This window comes from Castor canadensis, chromosome 3 (genome assembly GCF_047511655.1).
Source record: "Castor canadensis chromosome 3, mCasCan1.hap1v2, whole genome shotgun sequence".
Taxonomy (NCBI): domain Eukaryota; kingdom Metazoa; phylum Chordata; class Mammalia; order Rodentia; family Castoridae; genus Castor; species Castor canadensis.
Genome location: NC_133388.1, coordinates 69957552 through 69984291, shown reverse-complemented (window position 1 = coordinate 69984291; position 26740 = coordinate 69957552). Strand labels below are relative to the sequence as shown.

Sequence of the window (26740 nt, the reverse complement as noted above, 5' to 3'; positions counted from 1 at the left end):
TAACTGATTTCTCATCTCTAGTATTGTTTCTTTCAAATATATCCTCTTCCACAGGCAAAAATGACCATGTAATTTTCCAACATAAGTAATTTTTTTTTGAGACAGGGTTTCAGTATATAGCCCAGGCTAGCCTCAAATTCATGATCCTCCTACCTTAGCCTCCCAAATGCTTGATTTATAGATCTACAGTTCATATTTTAGCCAGAGAGCTACCTGGATATATGAAAGTATGTATTTTGGTAACTGATTTGCATTTTTTTGGTTGTTGTTTGTTTTCTTGATAGTAGGGTTTTTTTTTGTTTGTCTGTTTTGTTTTTTTGGTGAGACTGGGGTTTGAACTCAGGGCTTTGTAATTGCAAAGTAGGTGTCCTACTGCTTGAACCACACCTCCAAGTCCATTTTGTTCTGCTTATTTTGGAAATGGGGTCTCGTGAACTACTTGCCCAGAGTGGCTTCAAACCGTCATCCTCCTAATCTCAACTTCTCAAGTAGCTAGGATTACAGGCATGAGCCACTGACACGTGGCTACATTTTTTATTAAATAGTTCCCCTTTCCAATTTTGTCTTTTTATCTTCTTAAACGTTTAAATTAGTTATAACATCTGCTTACTAAGTAAAGCAAACAAAACTCTAAACATATAATGGACATAACAATTCTAAGTTAACACATCTCATTATTTCTCTGTGTGTTTTATGGGAAGGATCGGAAACTAATAAAACACTGAACTCTGTTAAAGCTGGGCACTGTGCTTATATGTGTTTCATAGGGCAACCTTATGAAGTAAATAACTAATTTTCCATTTTACAAATGAGCAGACTGTCATGCAATTAAATGAATTGCCTGAGATTATAAATACAAGTAATGGAGCTAGCGGTATGACAATAGCACCTGCATAGAAAATGTAAGGCCCTGAGTTCAAATGTCAGTACTTAGAGAAAACACACATGCACAACAGATCTAGAATTCACATGCCAATCTGACTCCAAAGTCTGTCATCTTCTCACTATGCTATACTAGCATGCCCTGTGGTATTCAGTTATAATTCCCAAACCCACATATTTAGTCTACACCGCATCAGGTAATAATTATCTGGGTTTATTTACACCTGTAGGTTTGGACAGCCTACCTACTAGAGCCAGAAATTAGGGTTTGGAGGATGAGTATGAGTAGGAAAATGACACAAAGAAAGCAGTGTTGTAGGAACACAGTACTTTCATAGCCTACTGATAACAGTGGATACACTTTTACAGCTTACAAAGCCCTTTCATAGAGATGACCCGATTTGATCCTCACATATCCCTCCAGACTAAGTAGTTGTATTTTTCTCATTTTACTCATTTTTCATTTACAAGGAAACTGGCTTAGAAGCTTAATGATTCACCTAGAACTAGCAGCTCTATAAGCACTACACTGAGTCCACATCTTGTGCTCTTTCCAGAGATGTTCTACTTCCCCAAAGTGAAGCAGTACTTTCCAAAGCAAATGATCAAGGTGGAGCCCCCTTTTCTTCGTAACATTTGAATGCCAGCTTGATAGCGTATTAGGAAACAAGAATTGATTGGACCAGGCAATGAGTACATGAAGGCTGGTCTGCATTTTGCAGGCAGGATCCTTTTGCCATTTGATGGCTACAGGTACAAGATACATTGTTTTCTTGGTATTTGATGCATTGCCTGTGGGCATAATGTGAATAAAACCATATCAGTGTTGTGCCAACTTGGTGGTATGTCACTTTGAGATAAGTTCCCCACTCACATGAACTGTCCTGTTTAACTAAAGAAAACCATGGGTCTTCTTTCTGACTTCTGTAGACACAAAAATAAAGTTAATGATTCATAAATCATTTCACTACCACCAAAGTTGTACCTCAAAGAACTTCATTGCATTCTGTACACAGAGTCTTATTTTAGCATCTTTTAAAAATACTGTGGCTGCTACTTCCTGGGTGGTGTCAGCTTTTACACCATTTTTTTCCTTGTTTTATACTTTACCCAGATGGGTTTTCTTGGGGTTTTTTGTTTTTGTTTTTTGTCTGTTTATTCCCATCCATAGCTACATGTGCACTCTGTGTATGCATATAGTCATAGACTTTTTTTTTTTTTTTGGTGATGCTGGAGGTTGAACTAGGGCCTGTGCATGCAGGCAAAGTACTCTCCCACTAAGCTACATCCCTGTCCTTTAATAACAGTCATTTCTAAGGCAACTGGTTGTGTTTTAAGACAGCAAATAATTTAGACACAGCTATCACCACCTACCTTCATTTCAAAATATCACATTTCCTATGCTGTGTTAGGTATACAGGTGTTAGAGCAGAATCAAAATTTAATTCAAGTAATCATTCTTGACCTAGTATATAGAATTAGACTGGACCTTTTTTTTTTTATTCTAAACATATAATGTTGTAGTTTTCTCACTATTAGATTATTCTTAAAAGTCATTAACATCTTCACCTGTGGTATGGAGATGACTTTTGATGAACTCTTAAAATCCCACTTCTATGCTGGACATGTACTTACAAAATAGGGTAAAGTCCCTTAGAATGTTCATTTTTACAAAGATTTAAAACATTTTAGGCATAAATCTTTCATTTTCTTCAACAATATTGGCAAGTAGTTACTTCAGAGGTGGGGTGTGAGCTTCACATACCTGTTTCTGTCTATTTGTTGTGTTTGTTTTATTAGTGTAGAAGTATTTCAAGTTGAATGAAAGTAAAGAAAAATTTGGCCTCCTAAGCCTCTCCCTTCTTCTTTGTTAAATCTCCATTTAGAGGAATCTTTGGCAAAGGTTAGTGACAAAGAGATTTAGATCAGGAAATAGATCAGAGATTTATGTAGCTCATACCTGTGATCCTAGCTACTTGGGAGACTGAGATCAGGAGGATCGCGGTTCGAGGTCAACGTGGGTAAATAGTTCAAGAGACTCCCATCTCCAAAATAACCAGAGCAAAATGAACTGGAGGTGTGGCTCAAGTGACAGAGCACTTGCTTTGCAAGCATGAAGCCCTAGGTTCAAACCCCAGTTCCACCAAAAAAAAAAAAAAGAGAGAGAGAGAAAGAAATTGAGAGAGAGCTCTACACCAAAATTCTGGCTTTGTCACTTATTCACTGGATCATCCTGGGCAAATAGCTTCAAGCTCAAGCATTTCAAAGTTAACAGGCTAAAATCAAACTTTATCTTGTCCTTTCTCTTCCCTTAGACCTACTCTTCTTTCTGTATTTTCTAGTCAGTTTGCTGATAGAGCCCTTCATCCAGTTGCCCAAGCTAGTAACTGTAGTGATTTCTGCGTCCTTATTCTCCACATTCATTGACTAAACCAAGAATTCTGTTGATATTGCCTCTTACACTAATCTCTCTGGTCCTACACGGCCCAACATGGTAGCGACAAGCCAGTGTACCTATTGAGCTATTGAGATGTGTTGTTAAGTGTGGAAACCATACCAGATTTCAAAGACAGTTTTAGGGTTTTTTGTTTGATTGTTTGGTTTGGTTTGGTTTTTTGGAACCATTTGAGCCAGGCCCCTAGCCCTTTTGTTTCTATTTTGTTTTTGAGGTAGAGTCTCCCTAAGTTTTTCTGGGCTAGGGAGATCCTCCCAAGTAGCTGAGAGTACAGGTCTGCACCAACATACCTGGCTTCAAAGACAGTATTTAAAAAGATAGAAAATATCTCAATTTTTATATTAGTTTCAAATTGAATTTTTTTTTAAGCACTGGTGATCAAGCCCAGGCCCTAAAGATGCTAGGCAAATGCTCTACCATTGAGTGACACTCCCAGCCTTGAAACTGTGTGATACAGTAGGTTAAATAAAATACATTATTTCACATTTCTTATTTTTAATCGAACTGCCAAATTTATAGTCGTTAGTGCCTCACATTATATTTCTCTTGGACAGTGCTGCTTTATTTTGTTCTTAGATCCTTTCCGTCTCTTACTGCTGAAGTCCGATAATTGACCTTACTATATTCTAAACCTCAATGGGAATGCCCTTTCTGAAATGGAAAGTGTCACTTCCCTGAGGCTTCCCATCTCAAAACTCAAGGTCTTGTGTGCAGTATGCAAGAGTCTTATTTACTCCTTTCTACTTCTCAGCCTCATCTCAGTTCTTGCTTCCTCTCACCTTGCACTGTACAGTCCATTGATCCTAAAATTCCTGTTTTCCCCTCAACATACCATGTTGTTTCACTCCTCTAGAATGACCTCCCCTCCCCCCCACCTCCACCTGATTTTGAAGTTCTGGTTTAGCTTTCAAAACTTTCCAGAAGCTTCTCTTTCTTTCTACTCTTGCAGTAGTTCTCCAAGCACCTTTATTTATTTCCACTGGGCTGTCTTAAGCTGCTTGAGGACACTGTGTTCAGACAGTACTTATAGTAGAGCACGTACATTCATTTAGGGAGCTTTGTAATTTTTGTGTTGCATTAGAATTCTATAGGTTACAGTGTTCTGTTTATATACCTGTCTGCCTATTATGGAATGAACTCTTTGAAAAAAACCGAATTTTAATTGATAGGTCTAAATATACTAACTCAAGGACCTGTCATTTATGGATACCAAATAAAGTTCATTCATTATTGAATGAATGAACTTGGGCTGAGCTGCTCTTCCTTGCATCCTGCTGACTTTCAGATTGACCTTTAATGCAGTCCTTCAGAGTGTTATATGGACTTTGATCTTTAGGGATCCTTTGCTGTCTGAGGTCTGTGGTTACTCTGTATGCTTTTGTTGCTATCATTTAAACTTTAGGTATTGTCTTTCTTCCTTTATGCAAAGGTATCATACATGTTTATGGGGGGGAAAAACTCCCTAATCTACTCCCCAGAAGGAACCTCTTAAAACAGTTTAGTGTGTATCTTTCAAGACCACTTTCAGCACACACATACATAATTACTTTACACAAAAATGCAATAATTAAACCTACTGTACCAAAATTTTGCATTTTCCTTAATATAGATTTCATATTTTCAAGTATAGTATTTTAGGAGTATCTTTAAACTTCCAGGTTAAGGCCATATTCTGATTGTGACTTTGTTTGTGAGCCAAATAGAGTGCTGTTTGGCTGACTTATTTCACAGTCCCTTGACTACTCCTCACACTTATTTGCACAGTGCCCTTAAAAGCAGAAGAGAAAGACCTCCTCTCCCCAAAGGGTGGAGGTTATGACCCTGAAGGAAATACAAAATGACTTTGGAATCCTATTTATCTTAGAAGTTAATGCAAATCTGCAGATCTTGCAATCAAAAACACCATAGCATCTCTATGTTTGTTTTCCTATTAAAAAAAAAAAAGGAAATTCCCCCCCAAAAAAAACAGAACCCAAAGAAAATTTTTTCCTCCAGGAAGATGTACTGATGGCTTCAGTTACCCCGTCATATTTCAAGTGACTGCTCATGTATATCCTAGTTGAGAAATATAGTGTTGACTTCCCAACAATCCCTAGCATTTCTGATAATTCACTTAGGAAGGGATGGAGCTATAGGGCATGGTGGTACATAGGTGTAATTTCAGCACTCAGGAGGCTAAGGCAGGAGAACCTTGAGTTTGAGGCCAGCCTGATATTGTGAGACTTTGTCTCTTCCACAAAAGAGGAGAAAGAGAAATAACAACAGTAATTCCAGTAGATGCTACTGGAATATCATAGTCACAGTCTATAGAACAGGGGCAGGATTAAAAAGGGAAAGATTTGAAAGGAAAGGAGTTAGAATTGAGAGTGATATAGTATAAGAGGATTACTGATTAAGAGGTTTAAGGTTAGAATTACCTAGGTTTGAAACCCAGCTATGCTATTTACTGTCCTGTCAGAAACTCATGAAGGGAGAAAAGTAGGAAGAGTCCTTTTTTTGCTTTACATTACTTTTTAACCTATATTGCTTAAAAAAAGACTTTCAAAACAGATCTTGTACTGAGAACCAACTCATCCCATCCGTGTGTCTGCCTAGGTCCTTCAAATCACATCCCCATTATTGCTTCCTGTCATTTCCAGTTTGTGTCCCCATTTCTGCTAATAAAAGCAGAAGTGAAGAAGATGCAAAGGTTTGGGGATTTCTAAAAGCTGTTCCTAGGTCCCCTTATTGTTATGGTATATTAAACTATACTTATGTGATATAAAAATTGACTTAAATGTTTTAACTTTTTAAGAGGTCAGGTATTGTATTCTGCATGCACAATATGCCAGTTACACAATTTATAGTAGTTCATTAAGTTTAAGACAGAAACCTGTTCTTTTTTTTCCCCTCTGTATTTTACATGTGGGGAATTTAGGCTCTTAATCTGCCTCAGTAGCATAGGATACACTGCTGAGTCTGAACTGTTAGGATTAAACATATAAGGTTGCTGGGTTATTTTTGGTTTGGTGTGGGTTTTTTTTAATGTGGTTCTATAGTTTGAACATAGGACTTCACACTCACGAGGCACTTGAACCTCTGCTCAGCCCCGAGCAGAGGTTGCTGTTTTTAAAAATCACAAATGGAGCTGGCTGCCAGTGGCTTATGCCTGTAGTCCTGGCTACTTTGGAGACTGAGATCTTGGAGGAACACCCCTGGAGGTCAGCCCAGGCAGGGAGTTTACAAGACCCCATCTCAACAAATAGCAGGGTGGTGTGTGCCTGTCATCCCAAACTATGTGGGAAACTGAGAGCAGGAGGATCATGGTTTGAGGTCAGCCCAGGCAAAAAAGTTTACCCTATCTCAACACAAAAACACTGAGTGTGGGGTTGCATACTGTCATCACAGCAATGGCAGGAAGCCTTAAATAGGAGGATCACCATCCAGGCTGGTCTTGGCTAAAAGCCAAACCCTAGCTCCAAAATAACCAGAGCAAAAAGGTCTGGAGACATGACTCAAACCATAGGACACCTGCCTTGCAAGCAGGAAAGCCTGAGTTCAAACTTCAGTACCTCCCACCCAAAAAGTAAAAGAAAAAATAGTTGAATACTGGCAATTCAAAGCCTGTGGGGTATGGTGGAGGGGGGGGAGGCTTGAGGGTCTAAGATGGATCATATATAAAGAAGATGGTTCAAATGTAAGCATTTAGTTTAATAAAAGTTAAAAAAATTAACACTTCTGTACCCACCAGTTGAATTACCACATTCCCCTGTATGTAGGTTTTGTTCTCTGGGCACTCCTGTTAGGGAAAACAGAGTTCAAGGTCATATATGAGTCTTAGGAAAAAGAGTGACTAACGGGAGGGGTATCTGTCAGAGCTATTGTTTACACCAGGTACACTACATCCAACAGAAATAAGGTCAAACAGAATCAGTGGTTATTTTCTGTGTCTAGACTGACCATGGCTTCCTTCCGCTTTCAGGAATATGTCAAAACAAAACTTTCTTACATTTTTAATAAAATGCAAGTCTTGGTTGATGGAGGCAGCATAGCATGTTCAGGAGTATGGGAACTCCAGGTTGTTGTTAGGTGCCATAAACAGGCACTCAGGCATTCTATGCTAAGTTGAAAGGATGGTGTGATGGCAGTGCAGATCTTGGTGATGACAGTCCCTAGTGTGCTGTTTCTTGGGTCCCCTTCCAATCTGGACTCATTACCCTCTATCTCTCATATACAACTGTCATCCTGAGATCTCCCTACACCATCCTCCTGGGAATTCCCATTGTCTGTCTACTGTATGGTATCTCCTGTTTCCTGTCTTCCTCTTTCTTGGGTTATACTCTTCAGTGGAAAATTCTCTATAAGCTTCTTAAGGAAGTGAGCATGGAAGGTAAAAATGTTTTTATTTTATTCTGATATATGATAGTGTGGCTGAAAATAGATCACCAGGTAAGAAATAAGATTCTTTCAGAATTTTGAACACAGTATTTCATGTTTCCAGTGTTACTCTTTTTGGCAGTGCTGGGGTTTGAACTCAGGGTCTCATGCTTGCTAGGCAGGGGCTCTTACAACTTGAGCCACTCTGCCAGCCCTCCAGTGTTACTCTTAAAGGCATTCTTACTTTTGATTTTTTTTGTACCTGATCTGCTTTATTCCCTCTGAAGGGAAGTTTTCACAGTCTTCTATCTTTGCTGTTCTTAAGTTTTACAGTGGTGTGACGGTATGATGTGTTTGCATCCATTGAGTTAGACATGCAGTAGACTATTTCACTCGAGAAACATTTTGTTCAGTAAGATGGTTTAGTTATTTTGTTGATGACTCCTTTACCTCTGTGATTCCTGTTCCCTATCCCTGAACCCAAATAATGAACCCTCATACTTCCCTCCCCAACTTAACAGAAGCAATACAGATTTGAGGAGATGGGAAGGGATTGCATGAATCTAAAAATCAAATGCTTCTTCAACAGCTTTTATCCAGCCTTACACCTCCATTGAGCCTTTGTTTCCATTCTGGAGTCTTTTGAGAAATTACATTGATTTTTTTTTTAATTTTATTATTCATATGTGCATACAAGGCTTGGGTCATTTCTCCCCCCTGCCCCCACCCCCTCTCTTACCACCCACTCCGCCCCCTCCCTCTCCCCACTACCCCCTCAATACCCAGCAGAAACTATTTTGCTCTTATTTCTAATTTTGTTGTAGAGAGAGTATAAGCAATAATAGGAAGGAACAAGGGTTTTTGCTGGTTGAGATAAGGATAGCTATACAGGGCATTGACACACATTGATTTCCTGTGCGTGTGTGTTACCTTCTAGGTTAATTCTTTTTGATCTAACCTTTTCTCTAGTTCCTGGTCCCCTTTTTCCTATTGGCCTCATTTGCTTTTTTTTTTGGTGGCGCTGGGGTTTGAACTCAGGGTATTGTGCTTGCTAGTCAGGCACTCTACCACTTGAGCCATTCCACCAGCCCCCTCATTTGCTTTTAAGGTATCTGCTTTAGTTTCTCTGAGTTAAGGACAACAAATGCTAGCTAGTTTTTTAGGTGTCTTGCCTATCCTCACCCCTCCCTTGTGTGCTCTCCCTTTTATCATGTGCTCAAAGTCCAATCCCATTGTTGTGTTTGCCCTTGATCTAATGTCCACATATGAGGGAGAACATATGATTTTTGGTCTTTTGGGCCAGGCTAACCTCACTCAGAATGATGTTCTCCAATTCTATCCATTTACCAACGAATGATAACATTTCGTTCTTTTTCATGGCTGCATAAAATTCCACTGTGTATAGATACCACATTTTCTTGATCCATTCATGTCAGTAGTAGGGCACCTTGGCTGTTTCCATAACTTGGCTATTGTGAATAGTGCTGCAATAAACATGGGTGTGCAGGTGCCTCTGGAGTAACCTCTGTCACAGTCTTTTGGGTATATCCCCAAGAGTGGTATTGCTGGATCATACGGTAGATCAATGTTTAGCTTTTTAAGTAGCCTCCAAATTTTCTTCCAGAGTGGTTGTACTAGTTTACATTCCCACCAACAGTGTAAGAGGGTTCCTTTTTCCCCGAATCCTTGCCAACACCTGTCGTTGGTGGTGTTGCTGATGATGGCTATTCTAACAGGGGTGAGGTGGAATCTTAGTGTGGTTTTAATTTGCATTTCCTTTATTGCTAGAGATGGTGAGCATTTTTTCATGTGTTTTTTGGCCATTTGAGAGAAATTACATTGATTCTTAACTACCTCTCTTCAATTTCACTTTATTGGATTTGCAAGACCAGTTACCACTTGTGCATCTGCTTTATAGCTTCAAAATTATGTTGACTTTGTCTCCTAAGTCTTTGTGGATTTGTCATTTTAGAAAGTCTATATTATAGTTTAAATGGAATTTCAAATGGAATTAAGATTAGATACGTGTGTTCAAATTGCCTTCATTTACATTTTTTAATTTTTAAATTTTTTTGTTTTGATTTTTTGAGACAGTCTCAGGCTGACCTAAAACTGATGATCCTCCTGCTTCAACCTCGCATGCACTGGGATCCCAGATGTGCACCACCACACCCAGCTTTCAATTTACCTTCTTAACCTGAAAGTTTATTCCACTCACACCAAGTGTTGACAATAAGATTAACACAAAAATCATCCAAGTCGGGCTGGCAGAGTGCCTCAAGGGTAGAGTGCCTGCTTAGCAAGTGTGAGGCCCTGAGTTCAAACTCCTGTACTGCAAAAACCAAACAAACCCATCTATGATAAAGCCTAAAGAAACTGTTTTTCTCTGTTGTTTTTTCTTTCTTCTTTTTATTCTTTTTATTAGAGAAAAGAGAATGAAATGGAGGTTTGGAAGCTCTGAATTTACTGCTCTAGGTTGTTTTGTGTAGTAGTAGTAGTTAACGTTTATTTAGTACTTTTCATATGCATTATCTACAGTAATCCTCATCATAACCCAGTTATTATTTCCATTTTACCAACAAGAGAGGAAAATGTGACTTTAGACAAAGTCACCAAGTTTGTACACAGTGGAACCAGAATTTGAACCTGGGCAGACTAATGTCAAAGCCGATGCTGGTAATTCCTATTATTATATTATTAAATAATAGATACCAAAAGAGAAAGTCTCTTTTATGTGTCTCTTCAGTTTTATTTAATGTAAAAGCTCCTCCACTGTTAGGGCTGGATAGGCGGTCTGGAACATTAAGTAGAGATGACCAAGATACTTTTTTGTATAGCCAGGTCTTTTATATATCTTAAACTGACAGGATTGTTCCAGAGAAACAGAGTCAATAACCTTAGTGTACAGTTTTGTGAGGCTTCATAGCTACAAAAGCTGCATCAGTTAGTGCAGCTGGGAGAGGCTACCCAAATTTTTAAGTCTCCAGAGCTCTTCCATTCACCATGTTCCTTCTCTCTAACCATTAAATGATGTCTTATGAACCTGAATACATTCACATACTTTCCTAGAGTGAGTAAATTATACCCTATATTGGGCTGGATCTAGAACCCTGGGGAAAACTTTTAATAAACCTTTTAAAGGTGGAAATTTAAATGCATCAGAATGAAATTAGTTTTCAGTATTCAAAATGCCTATCTTGCCTCACAGGATAAAGGAAACATGAATGTCTTACAGAGAAGGACCAAAGAAATGCATATAACGTTTGGAGAAAAGTCACAATATGAGTCAGGAGCCAAATTTTCTGTCTTCCAGACAGCCCTGACTCTCTGCTAGCTGGGGAAATCCACCCCAGCCAACAATTTAGTCATTTTTTAAAAGGCTGGATAACTGTGTGGGTACTAATGGCATCAGAGCAGAATGTGGTGTGCAGGAAATACATCCCACACTCGACAGGATGTTCCCAATGCAGGAATGGCATTTGTCTTCCTGGTAGAATTGTTTCATTGACTAAGGACAAGATGAGATCATTGAAATCTCCCTGAAATACCCACAACTGACAAATGCAGGATATAGGGTCTAGTAAACCAGTGGGCTCTTTATGACATCATAATGAAGTAATAGAATGTTGTGTATATATGTCCTCCCAAGACAGTCAAAGGACTTTATAGAGTGAGTCAGTCACCAAGTAGTTTTCAAATCTTCTGTGCACAATAAAATAGAGTTAGGACCCTGCGTCATTCTCAGCTTCAGCCTGTCCCCTCTGGAACTACCCCACCAGTCTTACAAAGCTCATGGTGCTTGCATACACCCAGCAAAAACTTCCTTCTCCCTCCTCACCCCAACTTCTGCTTCTTCACCAAAATGCTTCCTTTTCTCATCTTCCAGTTCTCCCGTTTTCATAAAGTGTAAACTGCCTCTTAACATGGTACATAATCTTGAACAGTTCAGCAACACAGCATTATTAATCTGTCTTTAAATAAGTAGTGGTCTTTCTGCAAGCAGCAACACCTGTCAAAGGTAGAAAGGAGGCTGAGCAGCAGGCAAGTGAAAACATGCCGCAAATATTTGAAACCAAAAGCCTCAAGACACCAGTGCCTCCTCCATGGAGGCATTTTAAGAGGTGCACAGAAGAATGCTGAATATAGTAATCACTTGAGAAATATAGTCATTGTCTCTAAGACACAGATTCTGTTCCCAAAACTTAGCGCATGAGGAGCTGGGGATATAGCTCAGTGGTAGAGTGGTTACCTGGCATGTGCAATGCCTGGTTTTGGTCCCTAGCACTGCAAGAAAACAAAAAATTTCTTCTCAAGCCAGGCATAGTAAGTAGGTCACACGTGAATCCCAACACTTGGGAAGCAGCTGCAGGAGGATCTCAACCTTGAGGGCAGCCTCAAGGTGGGGCGGGGAGGAAAAGTGACAGAGAAAGAGGAGAGAAATGAAAGGAATGAAGACAAGAGAAAAAAACTGGGTACTAGCTAACCTGCAGAGGGTTATACTCTAGTATAAGCTATAACTTCCCTTATTTTTTTTCTGCTGTAAACTTCATAGAGAGCACAATGTATCAATTACAAGCATGTTTGTGGTCTTTGTCCTGAAACATTGCCTCAGTAGAGTTCTTCATTGTCTTTGTCCCTGAAGTGGTTTTGTGTTCTCTTATTAGCTTGTGAGAGAATATTGTTGAAATTAATAACTGTACATAAAAGAATCTTTATTTCCTTTTCTTGTTTTTTCTTGTCTGCATTTGACTTAACCCCTGAAATATCCTAAAATCTAGCCAGACTCAAATAGAAAACCACCCCCTCACTCTACACCCACCTCCACCCCTACAGTACCAGCAGCCCTAGCTTAATCCTCAGATTACCATGAGATTGTCTTTAGTGAAGCAATCACATAAGAAGTGAAGTATTTCCTGGCTTTAGCCTCCCACACAACTGTGTAGCTGGTACTAGAAATTGGTATTCCTTTTTGTCAGATGAGTATGCAGGCTATTTGTGGTTATTTTAAGAACTTCTGCTATTTATGGAATTTTAAATATCTCCTCTTATAAATAACTGAAAATATTCTCTTTAACACCAACATACTAAGCAGGACATTGTGGCACATGTCTGTAATCCCAGCACTCGGAAGGCTAAGGCAAGAGGATCATGAGTTCCAGACCAGCCTGTAGTATGTAATGAAACCCTACCTCAATAAAACAAGATAACATAAAATAATAAATTACCACATAAGACCCCCTTGAATAAATCCCTCATTTCTCTTTGCCACCTTATTGTCTAAATAAGAAAACACTACTGACTTATTCATAAATCGCTGTAAGAAATAGTGAAAGCTGGGCACACTGGCTCAAGTCTATAATCCTAGCTACTTGATAGGTGGAGATCTGGAGGATCATGATTCAAGGCCAACTCAGGAAAAAGTTTGGGAGACCCTAATCAATGGCTGGGCACAGTGGTGCATGCCTGTCATCCTAGCTACAAGGGGAAGTAAGACTTGATCTCAAAAATAACCAACACAAAAAGGACTGGCTGAGAGATTCAAATGGTAGAATGCCTGCCTGGCAAGTGTGAGGTCCTTAGTCCAAATCCCAGTACCACAAAAAAAGAAAGAAAGAAAGGAAGGAAAGAAGGAAAATTATCAAGATTTCTTCATTTTAATTTTAGGTAAATGATGTCATTTTACATTTTTGTTAACAATGACTTGATAACTATTCATAATACTGTTAAGGATAGTATAGGGGGAGGAGAAGCACAGGCACAGGCTGAAGGTACTTTATTCACATTTTACAAATAAAGAGATCTCGGCAAATAAATGAAATAGGGATTTGGAATTCCTAACTCAGGCCAGAGTCCCAAGCCACAGATCCTTTGCTGATATAAACGTAAATTTGAAATAGTATATTCAGTTGCTAATAATAATTAGGAAGAGTGATATTAGGTGACTGATAGCTCAATCATAGTTCCACCTGTTTTCATCAAGGCAGACCAATATGGAACAAGAAGCCAACATTATCCTCCTTGGCCATCTTCCAGCTGCTGCCACTCCTTGGGCAGGCAGGATGCTGAGTGTTGTGAATCCTGCTTTGTGCTGACTGCTTCTGCCTCTAGGCATTGCTGGCCTTAAACCGTGCCTGGGCTTACCTTGTCCAGCTGTCTGATGTGTCTGCAGTCATGCAGAGACTCCCACTCCTAGGCCCCACATTAGCTGTATCCCATCTGCACAATTGCCCTCAAGCTTCCTACCCTGTCCCCTCCGCATCACACCGCCATGATTCACCTCCTGTTGCCCACAGAACATAGAAAGTATCAGGAGGAAGGATCTCACATTTTACCACGCTCACACGCCCACCATGTAATCAAACTCTTCTCAGTTTAAATCCATCCTTATCCTCCTCCTATCTCAGTGCAGGAGGTACTCTTCACATTTCTCTAGATTCTACCTCCTACTTTCTCAGGAGACGTGTTCCAACAATCATCCCTTCTATGCCTGTCTTCAGCCTTTTCCTTGCTACTGGCTTTTTCTGATTAAAATATGATCTCAACTCTCTTAAAAAAAAAAAAGAGAGCGAGAGAAGGGAGGGAGGGAGGGAGGACCCTGCTTCCTTCACAGGGAGGCCTTGGGGAGGCTGGATTTTGAAGAGACTGCACCACTCAATATCTGAACTGATTGCTGAGCTAAGCAGAGTTTGCTTGCAGGACAGTCTATCGGCACAAAGTAAAATGTAGCCTTATATAATAAGGTTTAGGGGAGTAACTGAAATTTCACTCCTAGGCCCTATGGGACCATCAAAATGATTCAGTGGGGTTGCAAGCCGCATTTTGGTCTTTATCTTACATGGTGCAACGCTGGTACTTAGCTTTCTCCTTCCTTCTTAAAATGCGCTATCTATCTGTCTGTCTGTCTGTCTCGTCTTCTGATTTTTCGTCTATCTTTCTGACCATTACTAACCTGCCATTATAGGCTTTTCTTATCACTCTATCGTTTAAGTAATAATATTCCTCTTCTTCCCCTCTAAGTCTTTATCCTGTCCTGATACAGCTTATCTACTCTCTGATGGCTCCTGCCATCACATGTTCCCAAGTCTTTATCTGAAGGTCAGAGCCCTTGCCTAAATGGTAGAGGAACATAATCAACTGCCTCTTGGACATTTCCTACCTGGGGATAACAAAAGCTTGCTGGGCACTGGTGGTTCACACCTGTAATCCCAGCTACTCAGGAGGCAGAGATCAGGAGGATCATGGTTCGAAGCCAGCCTGGGCAAAATAGTTCGAGAGACTCTATCTCAAAAAAACCCATCACAAAAAAGGGCTGGTGGAGTGGCTCAAAGTGAAGGCCCTAAGTTCAAGCCCCAGTACCACAAAAAAAAAAGCTCCTCTTCTCATAGACTCTGACTTAGTACCATCACCATCATCTGTCCAGTGGTCCAGACCCTTATTGGTTTATCCTGTCCTTTTTTCCCACATCTAGTCAGTGCCTAAGTCTGTTCAGTTCTGCTTTACTCACTCTCAGAGGACTCTCTTCTCTCCATCTTTACTGCCAATTTTATCTCTTTCCTGCCTTACTGCAGAAACCTCCTGATGATCTCCCCATACTAGTCCAGCCTTCTTGCAATCCATAATTTTGATCTCTGTGAAATGGTAGTCATGTTACTCTCCTGTTTTAAATCTTTGATTTACCCACATTGCTTTCAGGCAGGAAAAGATTTTTTTTAAGGACCCCTTCATCTGACCTCTGCATTCATTTCCAGCCTTATTTCTGGCATTCCCCATGTTATCTTCCCATACCTCTGCCTGAGCCCCATTTTGATACCTTGCAGATTCTCGAACTCAGCATGCTAATAAAGAGCCTCCACCTTCAAACATGCTGCTCCTTGTCCTTAGAAACTCACATTCCTTGCCTGATAATAAATTCATCTGAAAACTCAGCTCTGTTGTCACTTGCCTTCTGCAGATGTCGCTGACCACCCTCCTCACCTCCAAGTCTAGTTGAAGTGCTCCTCCCTGGTGCTCCCTCTCAGCAGTTATCACATTGTGTTGTAGTCATATGGCTGCAAACTCAAAGGTTATGTAAAACTGTGCCCTTAGATCTACATGCCCAACCACCCTTGCCTAATGACCTAAGAGAAGTTCTCAATAATGTCGAATGAACTGGCCTTTTCACTTTATCACACAGGCACATGAACACATACACAAACACATGCATACATATACGGTCACACCCTCCCCCCAAAAAAGTCCTTGAATATGATCCAGTCTCTAGCTCCAGCTACCAATTCACAGGCAACAAAGGATTGGAGAATATGACATAATACCAGAGAGATGAAATCAGCAAGCCCTAAATGCAGGAAAACTTATGACAGAAATATGAGCAGTGTATATTTAATATTAAGGAATGATTGTCAACTTTTAGATGCGATGGTGGTATTATGCTCATTTTTTTAAAAGATTCCTTATGTTTAAAAATATATTTTGAGCCAGGCCCTGGGGACTCATGCCTGTAATCCTTACTTGGGAGGCTGAGTTCAGGAGGATCACTATTCAAGGCCAGCCTAGGCAAATAGTTCTCAAGACCCCATCTCCAAAATAACTAGTGCAAAATGGACTGGAGGTGTGGCTCAAGCTGTAGAGCACCTGCTTTGCAAGTGTGAGGCCCTGAAATCAAACCCCACTCCCACCAAAAAAAAAATGCATTCTAACATAGTTACATATGATATGATGTCTGCAATTTGTTTCAAAATAATCTAGGAGGAGGAAGTGAGAAGACATTTAGATGAAATTGGATTGCCCATGAGCTGATTATTATTGAAGCTGAGTAATGAATGCATGACAGTTCATTATGCTATTTTTTGCCTACTTGTGTTTATACTTTTAAATATATACAATAAAACATTTTTATTGTATTAAAATGTGAATTGCACAAAATTTTTTGAGGCTGTGTCTTGCTTTGTAGCTCAGGCTGGCCTCAAAATCACCATCCTATTTCCTCATCCTTACAAGTGCTGGGCTTACAGACGTGCACCCCATACCCAGCACAAAATTCACCACTTAAACCAGTTTTAAGTATGGTTAGTTTAGTGGCATTAAATGTGTCACATTGTTGTGCAACCTTGCCACCATTCATCTCCAGAACTTTCTCATCATCCCAGGTGGTGTATCCTTTAAAGAATAATTCCTCATTATCCTCTCCCCCCAGTCCCTGACAGCCACCATTCTACCTTGTCTCTACCAATTTGACTACTCTAGATAATCTCACAAAAGTGAAATCATTCCATATTTGTCTTTCAGTGTCTGGCTTATTTCACTAATTATAATATCTTCAAGGTTTATCTCTGTTGTAGTATGCATCAGAATTTTGTTCCTTTTTAAGGCTAATAATCTATCTGTACATTTGATTTATCTATTCATCTATCAATGGACATTTTGGTTGTTTCTGAAACTGTTCTCAGGTTCTTTTCTGATGTTATCTCATAATGACTTTTTACATATGAGATATATTGACTGTACTTATCTTGATGAAGAACTGGCATAGTAGATTTCTTATTTCTATAGACATTAGATCCCAAAGGCTTTAGAGTTTTTGAAGATCTGTAGTTCATACAACCCCAGAAGTACCAGATCCTGCGGAGGGGGAGGTAAAAAGTTATAAGAACAGAGCAAGGAAGTTGCATTTGATATTTAGGATTTACTCAGAAAAGGTCTTGCCCTCATTGGCCTCTTCCACCTCCCAAGCAGCTTCTCTATTTCCTGAACATCCCTGTGCACAGCTATTTCTAACACATGTAGCCTGCTAATTATATTTTACTGTAAGCTCAGGAACTACTTTTCAGCAGTTTTATGCCAAAAGGAAGTGACTTGGGAGTTTTTTTTTTAATCTTTTGTCTCTTCCTACAGGAGTTAAATCAAATTAGGGTAGAGGCTAAACCCGAAAATACTTGCTCCAAATATTAATCTGAAACTTACTCTTTTCTGATTTCTCGAGAACTATCTTGAGGATTATGGTGAAATAGTAGGGAATGTAGAAACCAAAACCCCAAATCAGGAGAAGCAAATTTATTTTATTTAGCATATAATTGGGTCATGTGTCTTGTTTTGTTTTTTTTTTTTTAACATGTAGGATCGACAAAAATCCAACTCTGCTAGCCTCTGTATTTTAATTGATAGGTGTAGACTCTTTACACCTCCTGTTGTTATGGCTATATTAAGGTCTCTGCTTGCCATTTTGTTGTTGTTTTCTGTATGCTGTCTATGTATTTTCGAATCTGTTTTGTTTTTCCTGCCTTCTAATGGACTTTTTTGAATCCTTTTTAGAATTTCACTTTTATCTCTCCCTAGTCGGTTTTTTGTTTTTTCAAATCTATAGTATCTTTGGCTATTTTTTATAGCAATTTTAGTGATCCCTCTAGTTATAACATGTACCACAGAATACTGTTAGCATTTTACCAAGTTCCCTATCTGACTAGACTGCTTCTTTCCTGGTCCTTTGCCCAGAGAGAACAGGTCTTTGCTATGCTTTTCTTATCTGCAAGCATTGATATTTCCAAATTAACGCTTCTTCAGCTCCAAGTCTGGGATATATGAGGTGAAAACGAAATTTAAAAACTCACTAACAGGTTAGCCTGGCCCAAAAGACCAAAAATCGTATGTTCTCCCTCATATGTGGACATTAGATCAAGGGCAAACACAACAAGGGGATTGGACTATGAGCACATGATAAAAGCGAGAGCACACAAGGGAGGGGTGAGGATAGGTAAGACACCTAAAAAACTAGCTAGCATTTGTTGCCCTTAACGCAGAGAAACTAAAGCAGATACCTTAAAGCAACTGAGGCCAATAGGAAAAGGGGAACAGGTACTAGAGAAAAGGTTAGATCAAGAAGAATTAACCTAGAAGGTAACACCCACGCACAGGAAATCAGTGTGAGTCAATGCCCTGTATAGCTATCCTTATCTCAACCAGCAAAACCCCTTGTTCCTTCCTATTGTTGCTTATACTCTCTCTACAACAAAATTAGAAATAAGGGCAAAATAGTTTCTGCTGGGTATTGAGGGGGTGGGGGGGAGAGGGAGGGGGCGGAGTGGGTGGTAAGGGAGGGGGTGGGGGCAGGGGGGAGAAATGAACCAAGCCTTGTATGCACATATGAATAATAAAAGAAAAATGAAAAAAAAAATAAAAACTCACTAACATGTCATTCCTTATGTCTTGAGGTTCTTGGCCAGTTTTCCTTTTTTATTTTTTCTTTTAAGCTAGCGTTTAAAGTCATCTTATGTGTATTTTATATATATAATGTCCAGCGTTTTTAGTTGAACTTAGCGGGAGAGATAGGGAGGAAATATATCTACTCTCTCCTTCCTCACAGTTATTTTTGTTTTTTACCAATGCCAGAGATCAAACCCAGGGCCTGGCTTGGCAAATGCTCCACTACTGCACCTCTGAGCTGCTCCCCCAACCCCAGTTTTTGTTTTGTTTTATTGAGGCAGTGTCTTGCTATGTAGCCCAGGTTGGCCTTGAACTTGCAATCCTCTTGACTGAGTATTGGAATTACAGAAGTGCACTACCATGCCTGGCTCAGATTTATTTTTGATCTAATGCAGAATTAAGTTAAATTTTCTTTTTCTTTGCCATTCTGAGTATATCTGTGACTTTGACAGAGTCTACTATATCCAGCCTTGGAATTTATTTCAAAGGAAGTGGGCTTTTACAACTGGACTGTCACAGTTTTACACCAATGCTGTCCATCATCTTTCTTTCCTGTGTCATTTTGCTCTCTTTTGTTTTCATTGTTTTTAAGAAAGCTGCTGTTAATGGAGACTTCTCGACCACAAGATGGTGCCCCAGAGTAGTTCAAACAAAGGTTTTTCTGCTCTTTCTCAGGCCTCCACCTTTAATTTAATAATAATAAACTCAGGACTATTTTTCTAAGGCAGGATATAGCTGCAAAGACCCAGTATGTTTTTCTTTAAGCCATGTTTCTCAGCTACATGGACACTTAAGTAACCAATATCAAAAAGTGGGACTTTTTTGTTTGCTTTTTCTTTCTTTGAGTTTTTTTTATAGTACCAGGGTTAAACCTAGCGTCTCATGCATGCTAGGCAAGGACTGTACCACTGAGCTAACATCCTCAGCCTTTTAAAAGATTTTTTTTTCTTTTTTGCAGTACTAGGGTTTGAACTTAGGGCCTGCACCTTGAGCCACACCACCAGCCCTTTTTTGTGATGGGTTTTTTTCAAGATCGGGTCTCACAAACTGTTTGCCCAGGCTGACTTCAAACCTCGATCCTCCTGATCTCTGCCTCCTGAATGGCTAGGATTACAGATGTGAGCCACCAGCACCCAGCCTTTTAAAAAAAAAATTTTTTTAAGGGTCCCACTAAGTTGTCCAGACAGGCTAACCTGGAACTTTTGATCCTCCTGTCTTAGTCTTCTGGGCAGATGGGATTATACACATGTGCCGCCATAGTCAGCTTCAAAATGTATTTTTGTTCAAAATTTTTTTGCATCTTTATGACTTTATAGGAATGCATATGGGAATTTTTAAAAAGTAATTGTCCCTATTAATGAGTCTAATTGCCATTTTGTATCTGGACTCATTAAAAATAATCTGTAAATTTAGCATTTTAAATAATAATAGCATTTTAAATAATCTGTAGTTTTTTAAAAAAGGAATATAAGTGGAGCCCATAGTGCACACACCTGTAGTTCTAGCTACCTGAGAGGCTGATGCAGGAGGACGGTGAGTTCAAAGCCGGTCTGGACAACTTAGCAAGACCCCATCTCAAAAACAGGGGAATAAGTGCATGCTAAAAGAAGTGTGCTGTCAGTGTCTTTTGAGGTATTAGAATCCTCAAAAGCTTTTTTCTTGGGTTTTGAACTCAGTGCTTCACATTGGCAAAGCAGGTGCTATACCACTTGAGTAACACCTGAGCCTATTTTGGGCAGGTTATTATGGAAATGGGGTCTTGCAAACTATTTGCCTGGGTTGTCTTTGAGCTGTGATCCTCCTCATCTCAGCCTCCTAAGTAGCTACGATTAGAGGTGTGAGCCACTGGCACCTGCAAAAACAAACTTTTTTAGTTAAAATACTTTTTCTTGATTACTAACCCAACTTTTTAAATAATAGATTATAAGATTATACAGAATGTATATATGGGCTGGGGATGTAGCTCAGTGGTAGAGCAGTTGCCTTGCACGGACAAGACCCAGTACTGCCAGAAAACAAAACAAAGCAAAACAAAACAACATATAGGCTAAAAAGCCTGGCAACTACACATTAACTGTGTTTGGATAGTAAACTAGGAGTGGTTTGTTCTTTCATCTTTTAGTCTTTTTCATGTTCTAATATGAGTTGCTTTTATGATGGGTAAAAATAGATGTTCGGTATATTCTTCAGCTAATCAGAAAGTATTAGCAATCAAATATATGCAGAGTCAGAATATGTTTTCCTAAACTTGATAGTAGGACAAGAAAAATTTTAGGCACTCCCCCACTAAGAGCTGAACCATACCTTTAAAATTTTTATAGGCTGTTATAACTCCCATATACTTTCCACATAGAACTGGCTGGGAAATAACTGTTGAATGAACACAGAAGCCACTATTCTTAGCTTGAAACAAAGACCTATGTTTTACCAATTATAAAGTTTTGAATTTGGGGTGGCTTTACTGTACTGGTATTCTTCTCTGCTTATGTGTTCACTCACATCCAGAGGGCAAATTGTGTCCATTCCATTTTAATTCTGGGACTAATAATTAAGGATAATAAAAACAACTAATCCGTCTTAAAATAATATTAGTAATACAGTAGTATGTAACAAATAAATAAATTATATGAAAGTGAAGCTGTTTTGGTTGAAACAGAGTTGGGAGTGTTTTTTTGAGACCAGGTCTCACTAAGTAGCCCAAGTTGGCCTAGAACTCACGATCCTCCTGCCTCAGCCTCCAGAGTGCTGGGATTACAGATGCATGCCTTCATGCCCAGCAACCCCATACATCTTGAGCCCCCTGTCTTTATCCCAGGGGGATCCTAGGGGATAAAGTGTTAAAAACAACTAGTCTTCTGGGTGTCAGTGGCTCACACCTATAATCCTAGCTACTTGAGAAGCATAGATCAAGAGGATTGAAGTTTGAAGCCAGCTCAGGCAAATAGTTCATGAGACCCTATCCTGAAAATACCCAACACAAAAAAGTGCTGGCACAGTGGCTGAGGTGGTAGAGTGCCTGTGTAGCAAGCATGAGGCCCTGAGTTCAAACCCCAGTACTGCAAATAAATAAATAAAATAAAAACAGTCTGTGTTTAGAAGTCCATCCTTGGATCCAGTGTAGCCTGACCAGTGGACAGGTATTAGGTATTAATTTGTAATAGAGAAGTATTTGACTCAGGTTTTTAAAGATGGAAAATTATTAAAGACTATTTTCTTACCCCTTACCAAAAAAGAGAGCCTCATCATTGAGATGACCAACTAGAAGAGTCTTTACTTATTTGAGATTTTTCCTTTGACCCTTTGAAGTACTGGTTTGGTTTTGTTTTTTTTTTTTTTTTTTTCTGAGCTGACTTTGTGCTTTTTTAGCTCTTGGATGTAGTTTCTCAACTAGCCAAGCAGAATCTGCAACTGCTGGTCCTGGGCCGAAAGCACATGCTAACACAGCGTTCCCGGTGGAGAAAGGATGAGATGGAAAAGGTGCAAAAGCAAGCCAGCTGTTTTTTTGCTGATGATATGTAAGTAATGGAGGTAACAGGTAAATTACACTACAGTCATCTGTTTGTTAATTACCTACTTTCACCATTTTAAAAATGCAAAAGGTGCCCCTGCTTAGCACACATAAAAGCACTGAGTTCAAACTCTAGTACTACAAAAAATATATAAAATGTTGTCAGGCATGGTGGTTCACACCTATAATCCCAGCGACTCTGGAGGTGGAGAATGGGTGGATCATGGTTCATGGACAGCCTGGACAAAATGATAGTAAGACCCCATCTCAACCAATAAGTTGGGCATGGTGGAGTGTACCTGTCATCCCAGCTACGTGGGAAGCATAAATAGGGGGATCAAGATCCAGGCCTCCCTGGGCAAATATACAAGATCCTACTCCAAAAATAACTAAAGCAAAAGGGGCTGGGGATGTGGCTCAGTGATAGAGCACCTGCCCAGAAGGGGAAGGTCCCAGGTACTAGTTCAAACCCCAGTATCACAAGAAAAAAGCAAAATGTGTATATGCGTAATCAACCTCATTTAAAAAAACAATTGAGGCGGCTTACAAAATACAGTTTCTACAACAGAATAAATTTAAATAGAAGAGGAAATCAGGATAAAAGAAAAATGAAAGAAGGATAAGTCAGGAGTAAGATTAGTATATAGCATACATGCCATAAGATCCTAAGTTGATCATTTAGCAAATACTCAACAGATATGAGCACTTTTTCTATTGTTGGTGAAACATCAGTGTACAAGACAAAGTCCCTGGCTTTTAGGACTTACAATAAACAGGTAAACAGACAATGTCAATAACTATGAGTATTATAAGGCAATGATCAGTGCTATGAGTACAAGAAGGCAAAAGGATTAGGTAGGGAGTAGGTCAAAGGGTAATGGGAAGGTAGTCAGAAAAGACCTATCTGAGGAGGTAAATTGATGGGAAGGAATGAAACACTTGAGAAAGAGAGGGAGGGAAGGAAGAAAGAACATCTCAGATAGAGGGAACAGCACATGTTCAAAAAGCCCTGGGCAGGAATATGCATGGCATTTATGAGGAAAGCAAGAGGGCCAGTGTGGATGAACTAGAACAGAAACAAGGAAAGTCATAAGTTTTGAGGTCAAAGAGAAGACAAAGACCACATTACAAAGGACCTAATAGGTCTTGATAGACAAGTAAGAGGCCTAGATTTTATTCCAAATATAAAGAGAAAATTGCTATTGAGCTGCAGCTTCCCAGCATCAGCAGAGATGAATGGCAGGTTGTTGGTCTTGGTGAAGAAAGATTTCAGGGGTAGACACACAGAGCAGTTTTAACAAAATTAGATTTATTGAAGCAAAAGCAAAAGAAGGACACCCGTAAGATAGGATGAAGGTGGGCAACCTGACCATGTAGCTGAATGCCTTGAGTCCTTGGGTCTTGGGCACTTTTATGGCTTATGGGAGATTAGACACATTCATTTTATGTGTAAGATTGTGGAGTTTTCTTAGAAATGGGAGAGCTTTTCCAAGAACCAGAGGACAGGAAGTGGTTTTACCTAATAAGGTGCTCCTAGATCAAAGATGGTGATTTAAGGGGAGGTGCATGCATCAAACCACAACTATAATGAGATGTAGATGAGGCCTCTGGGTAACCTCTAAGTTTGGGAAAGTTCCTGTTGGGGACTGTTACCAAGGTCAGGTTGTACAAAGAATCAGGTTAACTATAGCATCAGGATCATCTGTGAAGCAGGACATTTGGCAGAATGTATCCAGGTATGGTACTGTGTTCCTGTATCTGCTGTTTGGCTGTTTGCCTTATTGTTTTCTTTCTACCTGCCTGCCCCATTTCACCAAGAAGTCAAAGAAACATGGGAAACACCATCAGTAACAAAATATACAGTGTCCATAAAGTAAGAAGGAAGCAGCTAAGAGGAATGTAGACCCTCAATAGCACAAAATGAACTTTTATAATGTGTATTTAAGTTTTCATACTACTTATGCTGACAAAAGTTTATTTCCAACTTTGCACGAATAATGTTTATGCCTCAGCCCTAAGTCTAGATTTCATTAGTTAAATGTGATAATTTAAGGGTTTGTCAGTATTCCCCAAAGCATTTATTCTTTTTTTTAATTTGGGAGAAGAGTGTTCAAAAGCACTGTGTGAGCGCACGTGTGTGTGTGTGTGTGTGTGTGTGTGTGTGTGTGTAACTCGGGGCCTCAAACTTGCTATGCAAGCATTCTACCATTTAAGCCATGCTCTCAGCCCAAGAACCAACTTTTAATGTGAAAAGAGAATCGTTAGAATTCTTTATTCTAGTGGGCGGGTCCAGCTAACTTGTAAGAGTCCCAAACATTAACATTCCTTTTGCCTCAGCTTTCCATCTGGGTCCTAGATAGTATTATTACCAGCTAAGGATATCCAGGTGGTTCATAAGATCACTGAGATCATGTCTGTTAAGAATTCAGAGGCACCTCTAAAACAAGTAGGAAAATAAGAAGCATGGTGAAAGTACTATCCTCTGCCTCCTGGAATGTTAATTGTGTCCTTTCTTACTCTGTTTCAGCTCAGAGGATGATCCATTCCTTCTGTATGCCACACTGAACTCAGGGAATCACTGCAAGTTTATCACAAAAGACCTGATGCGGGACCACAAGGCCTGTTTACCTGATGCCAAGACCCAACGCCTGTTCTTTAAGTGGCAGCAGGGACATCAGCTGGCGATTATGAGTAGGTCTCCAGGACTAACCTTTGAGGTATGGTATCTCATCTCCATGTTATGTTAACAGAGTCAAATATATAGTAAGAATGTGGCATAGTTTTTAAAAATATTATATCTAGTTGAAAGTTCTGAATGCTTTATTTTTCTGAATTGTAGTTTGGTATTTGGTATTAGCCAGTTCCTAGAAATGTCTGTTGCAGCAAAAGTACTGATAGGTGAACCCCAAATTAACTGACATATCAAATCATTTGGGATATCATCAGTTGTGAATGCAATTATGTCTTCAGTTATGACTTCTTATATTTGTTTTTCATTTTCCTGGTTTTTTGTAGTAGCTCAAAATTACTTACCCTTATGGTTTGTCATACTTTTATTTAGGAACTCATTTTTCCTACTTAAGCCATTTCTATGACAGTCTCAATTGAGTTCCTGATCCTAGTTCAGATTTGTATAGCATAGAGATGCCTCTTGTGTGAAAGCAAAGGGAGAAAATCCAAAGGAGAACTACTACAGAAAAAAATACACTGGTCCATGGTAAAATATGGTCTGATGGTCAAAAAATAAACGGGTAGAGCAGTGAAGAGATATTGGTTGAAGCATACAAAGTATCAGTTAGAAAATAGAAATAAATTCAAGAGATCTGTTGCACTACATGGTGACTATAGTTAATAACAGTGTATTGAATTCTTTTTTGTTTTGTTTCTTAAGACATGTAGCCCAGCTGGCCTTGAACTCACAAGAGGCTGCCTCTGCCTCCCAAGTGCTGGGGTTGTAGGTGTGTACCACCACACCTGGCTTGGGTAGCCACTCCACATGTATACATACTTCAAAACATTATGTTGTACACAATTCTTATTTGTTAATTTTTAAAATAAATAAGTAAAAATATACAAAACAATTTTATAGGAAATATGGTATCAAATGATGAGAATTAATTCAGTGTAGTCAGGACTGTATCCTGGGAAATGATATAGGACAACTGACCTGGCTTACTCAGAAACAACAACAAAAAGAAGAAAGCAAAGATGAAAGAGAAATAGAGAAGGAAGGGATGCTCTAGATTAAAAAAAAAAAAATTAAGCAGGACGGGTACCAGTGGCTCATGCCTGTAATCCTAACTACTCAGGAGGCAAAGATTGGGAGGATTGAAGTTCAAGGCCAACCCCAGGGCAAAAAGTTCGTGAGACACTCTCCCCCTCCATTTCAACCAATAACTAGGAGTAGTAGTGCATGCCTGTCATCTCTGCTTCACAAGAGGCTGAGATCAGGAGGACTATATTACAAGGCAGTCTCATGAACTTTTTTTGTTCATAAGAGCCTATCTCAACAGAAAAAGCTGGGCATGGTGACCTGCGCCTATCACCCTAGCTACTGTGGAAAGTATAAATAGGAGTATCACAACCAACCTGGGCAAAAAGTGAGACCCTATCTCCAAAATAATCATAGCAAAAACGGCTAGGGGTGAGGGTGAGGTTCAAGTGGTAGGGTGCCTGCCTAGCAAGTGTGAAGCCCTGAGTTCAAACCCCAGTACCACCAAAAAAAAAAAAGAGAGAAAGAATTAAAAAATAGTTTCACCTGTCATAGTGTAAAACCTTCTTTTACTTTCCATTCAGATAAATCATAAAATAAATGTACACACATACAATAATTGGGGAAATGG

General features: G+C 39.4%; 1 protein-coding gene across 5 annotated transcripts in view; it reads left to right on the top strand.

Moving 5' to 3' along the window:
* Prorp (protein only RNase P catalytic subunit) overlaps window positions 1-26740 on the top strand; it is a 126069-nt gene that overhangs the window by 98093 nt on the left and 1236 nt on the right. For all 5 annotated transcript variants that reach the window (XM_074068150.1, XM_020180739.2, XM_074068151.1 and 2 more), the window contains 2 exons: window positions 22256-22404; window positions 24925-25114. In XM_074068150.1, coding sequence (XP_073924251.1) covers window positions 22256-22404; window positions 24925-25114 — 339 coding nt within the window. The remainder of the gene's footprint in view (window positions 1-22255; window positions 22405-24924; window positions 25115-26740) is intronic.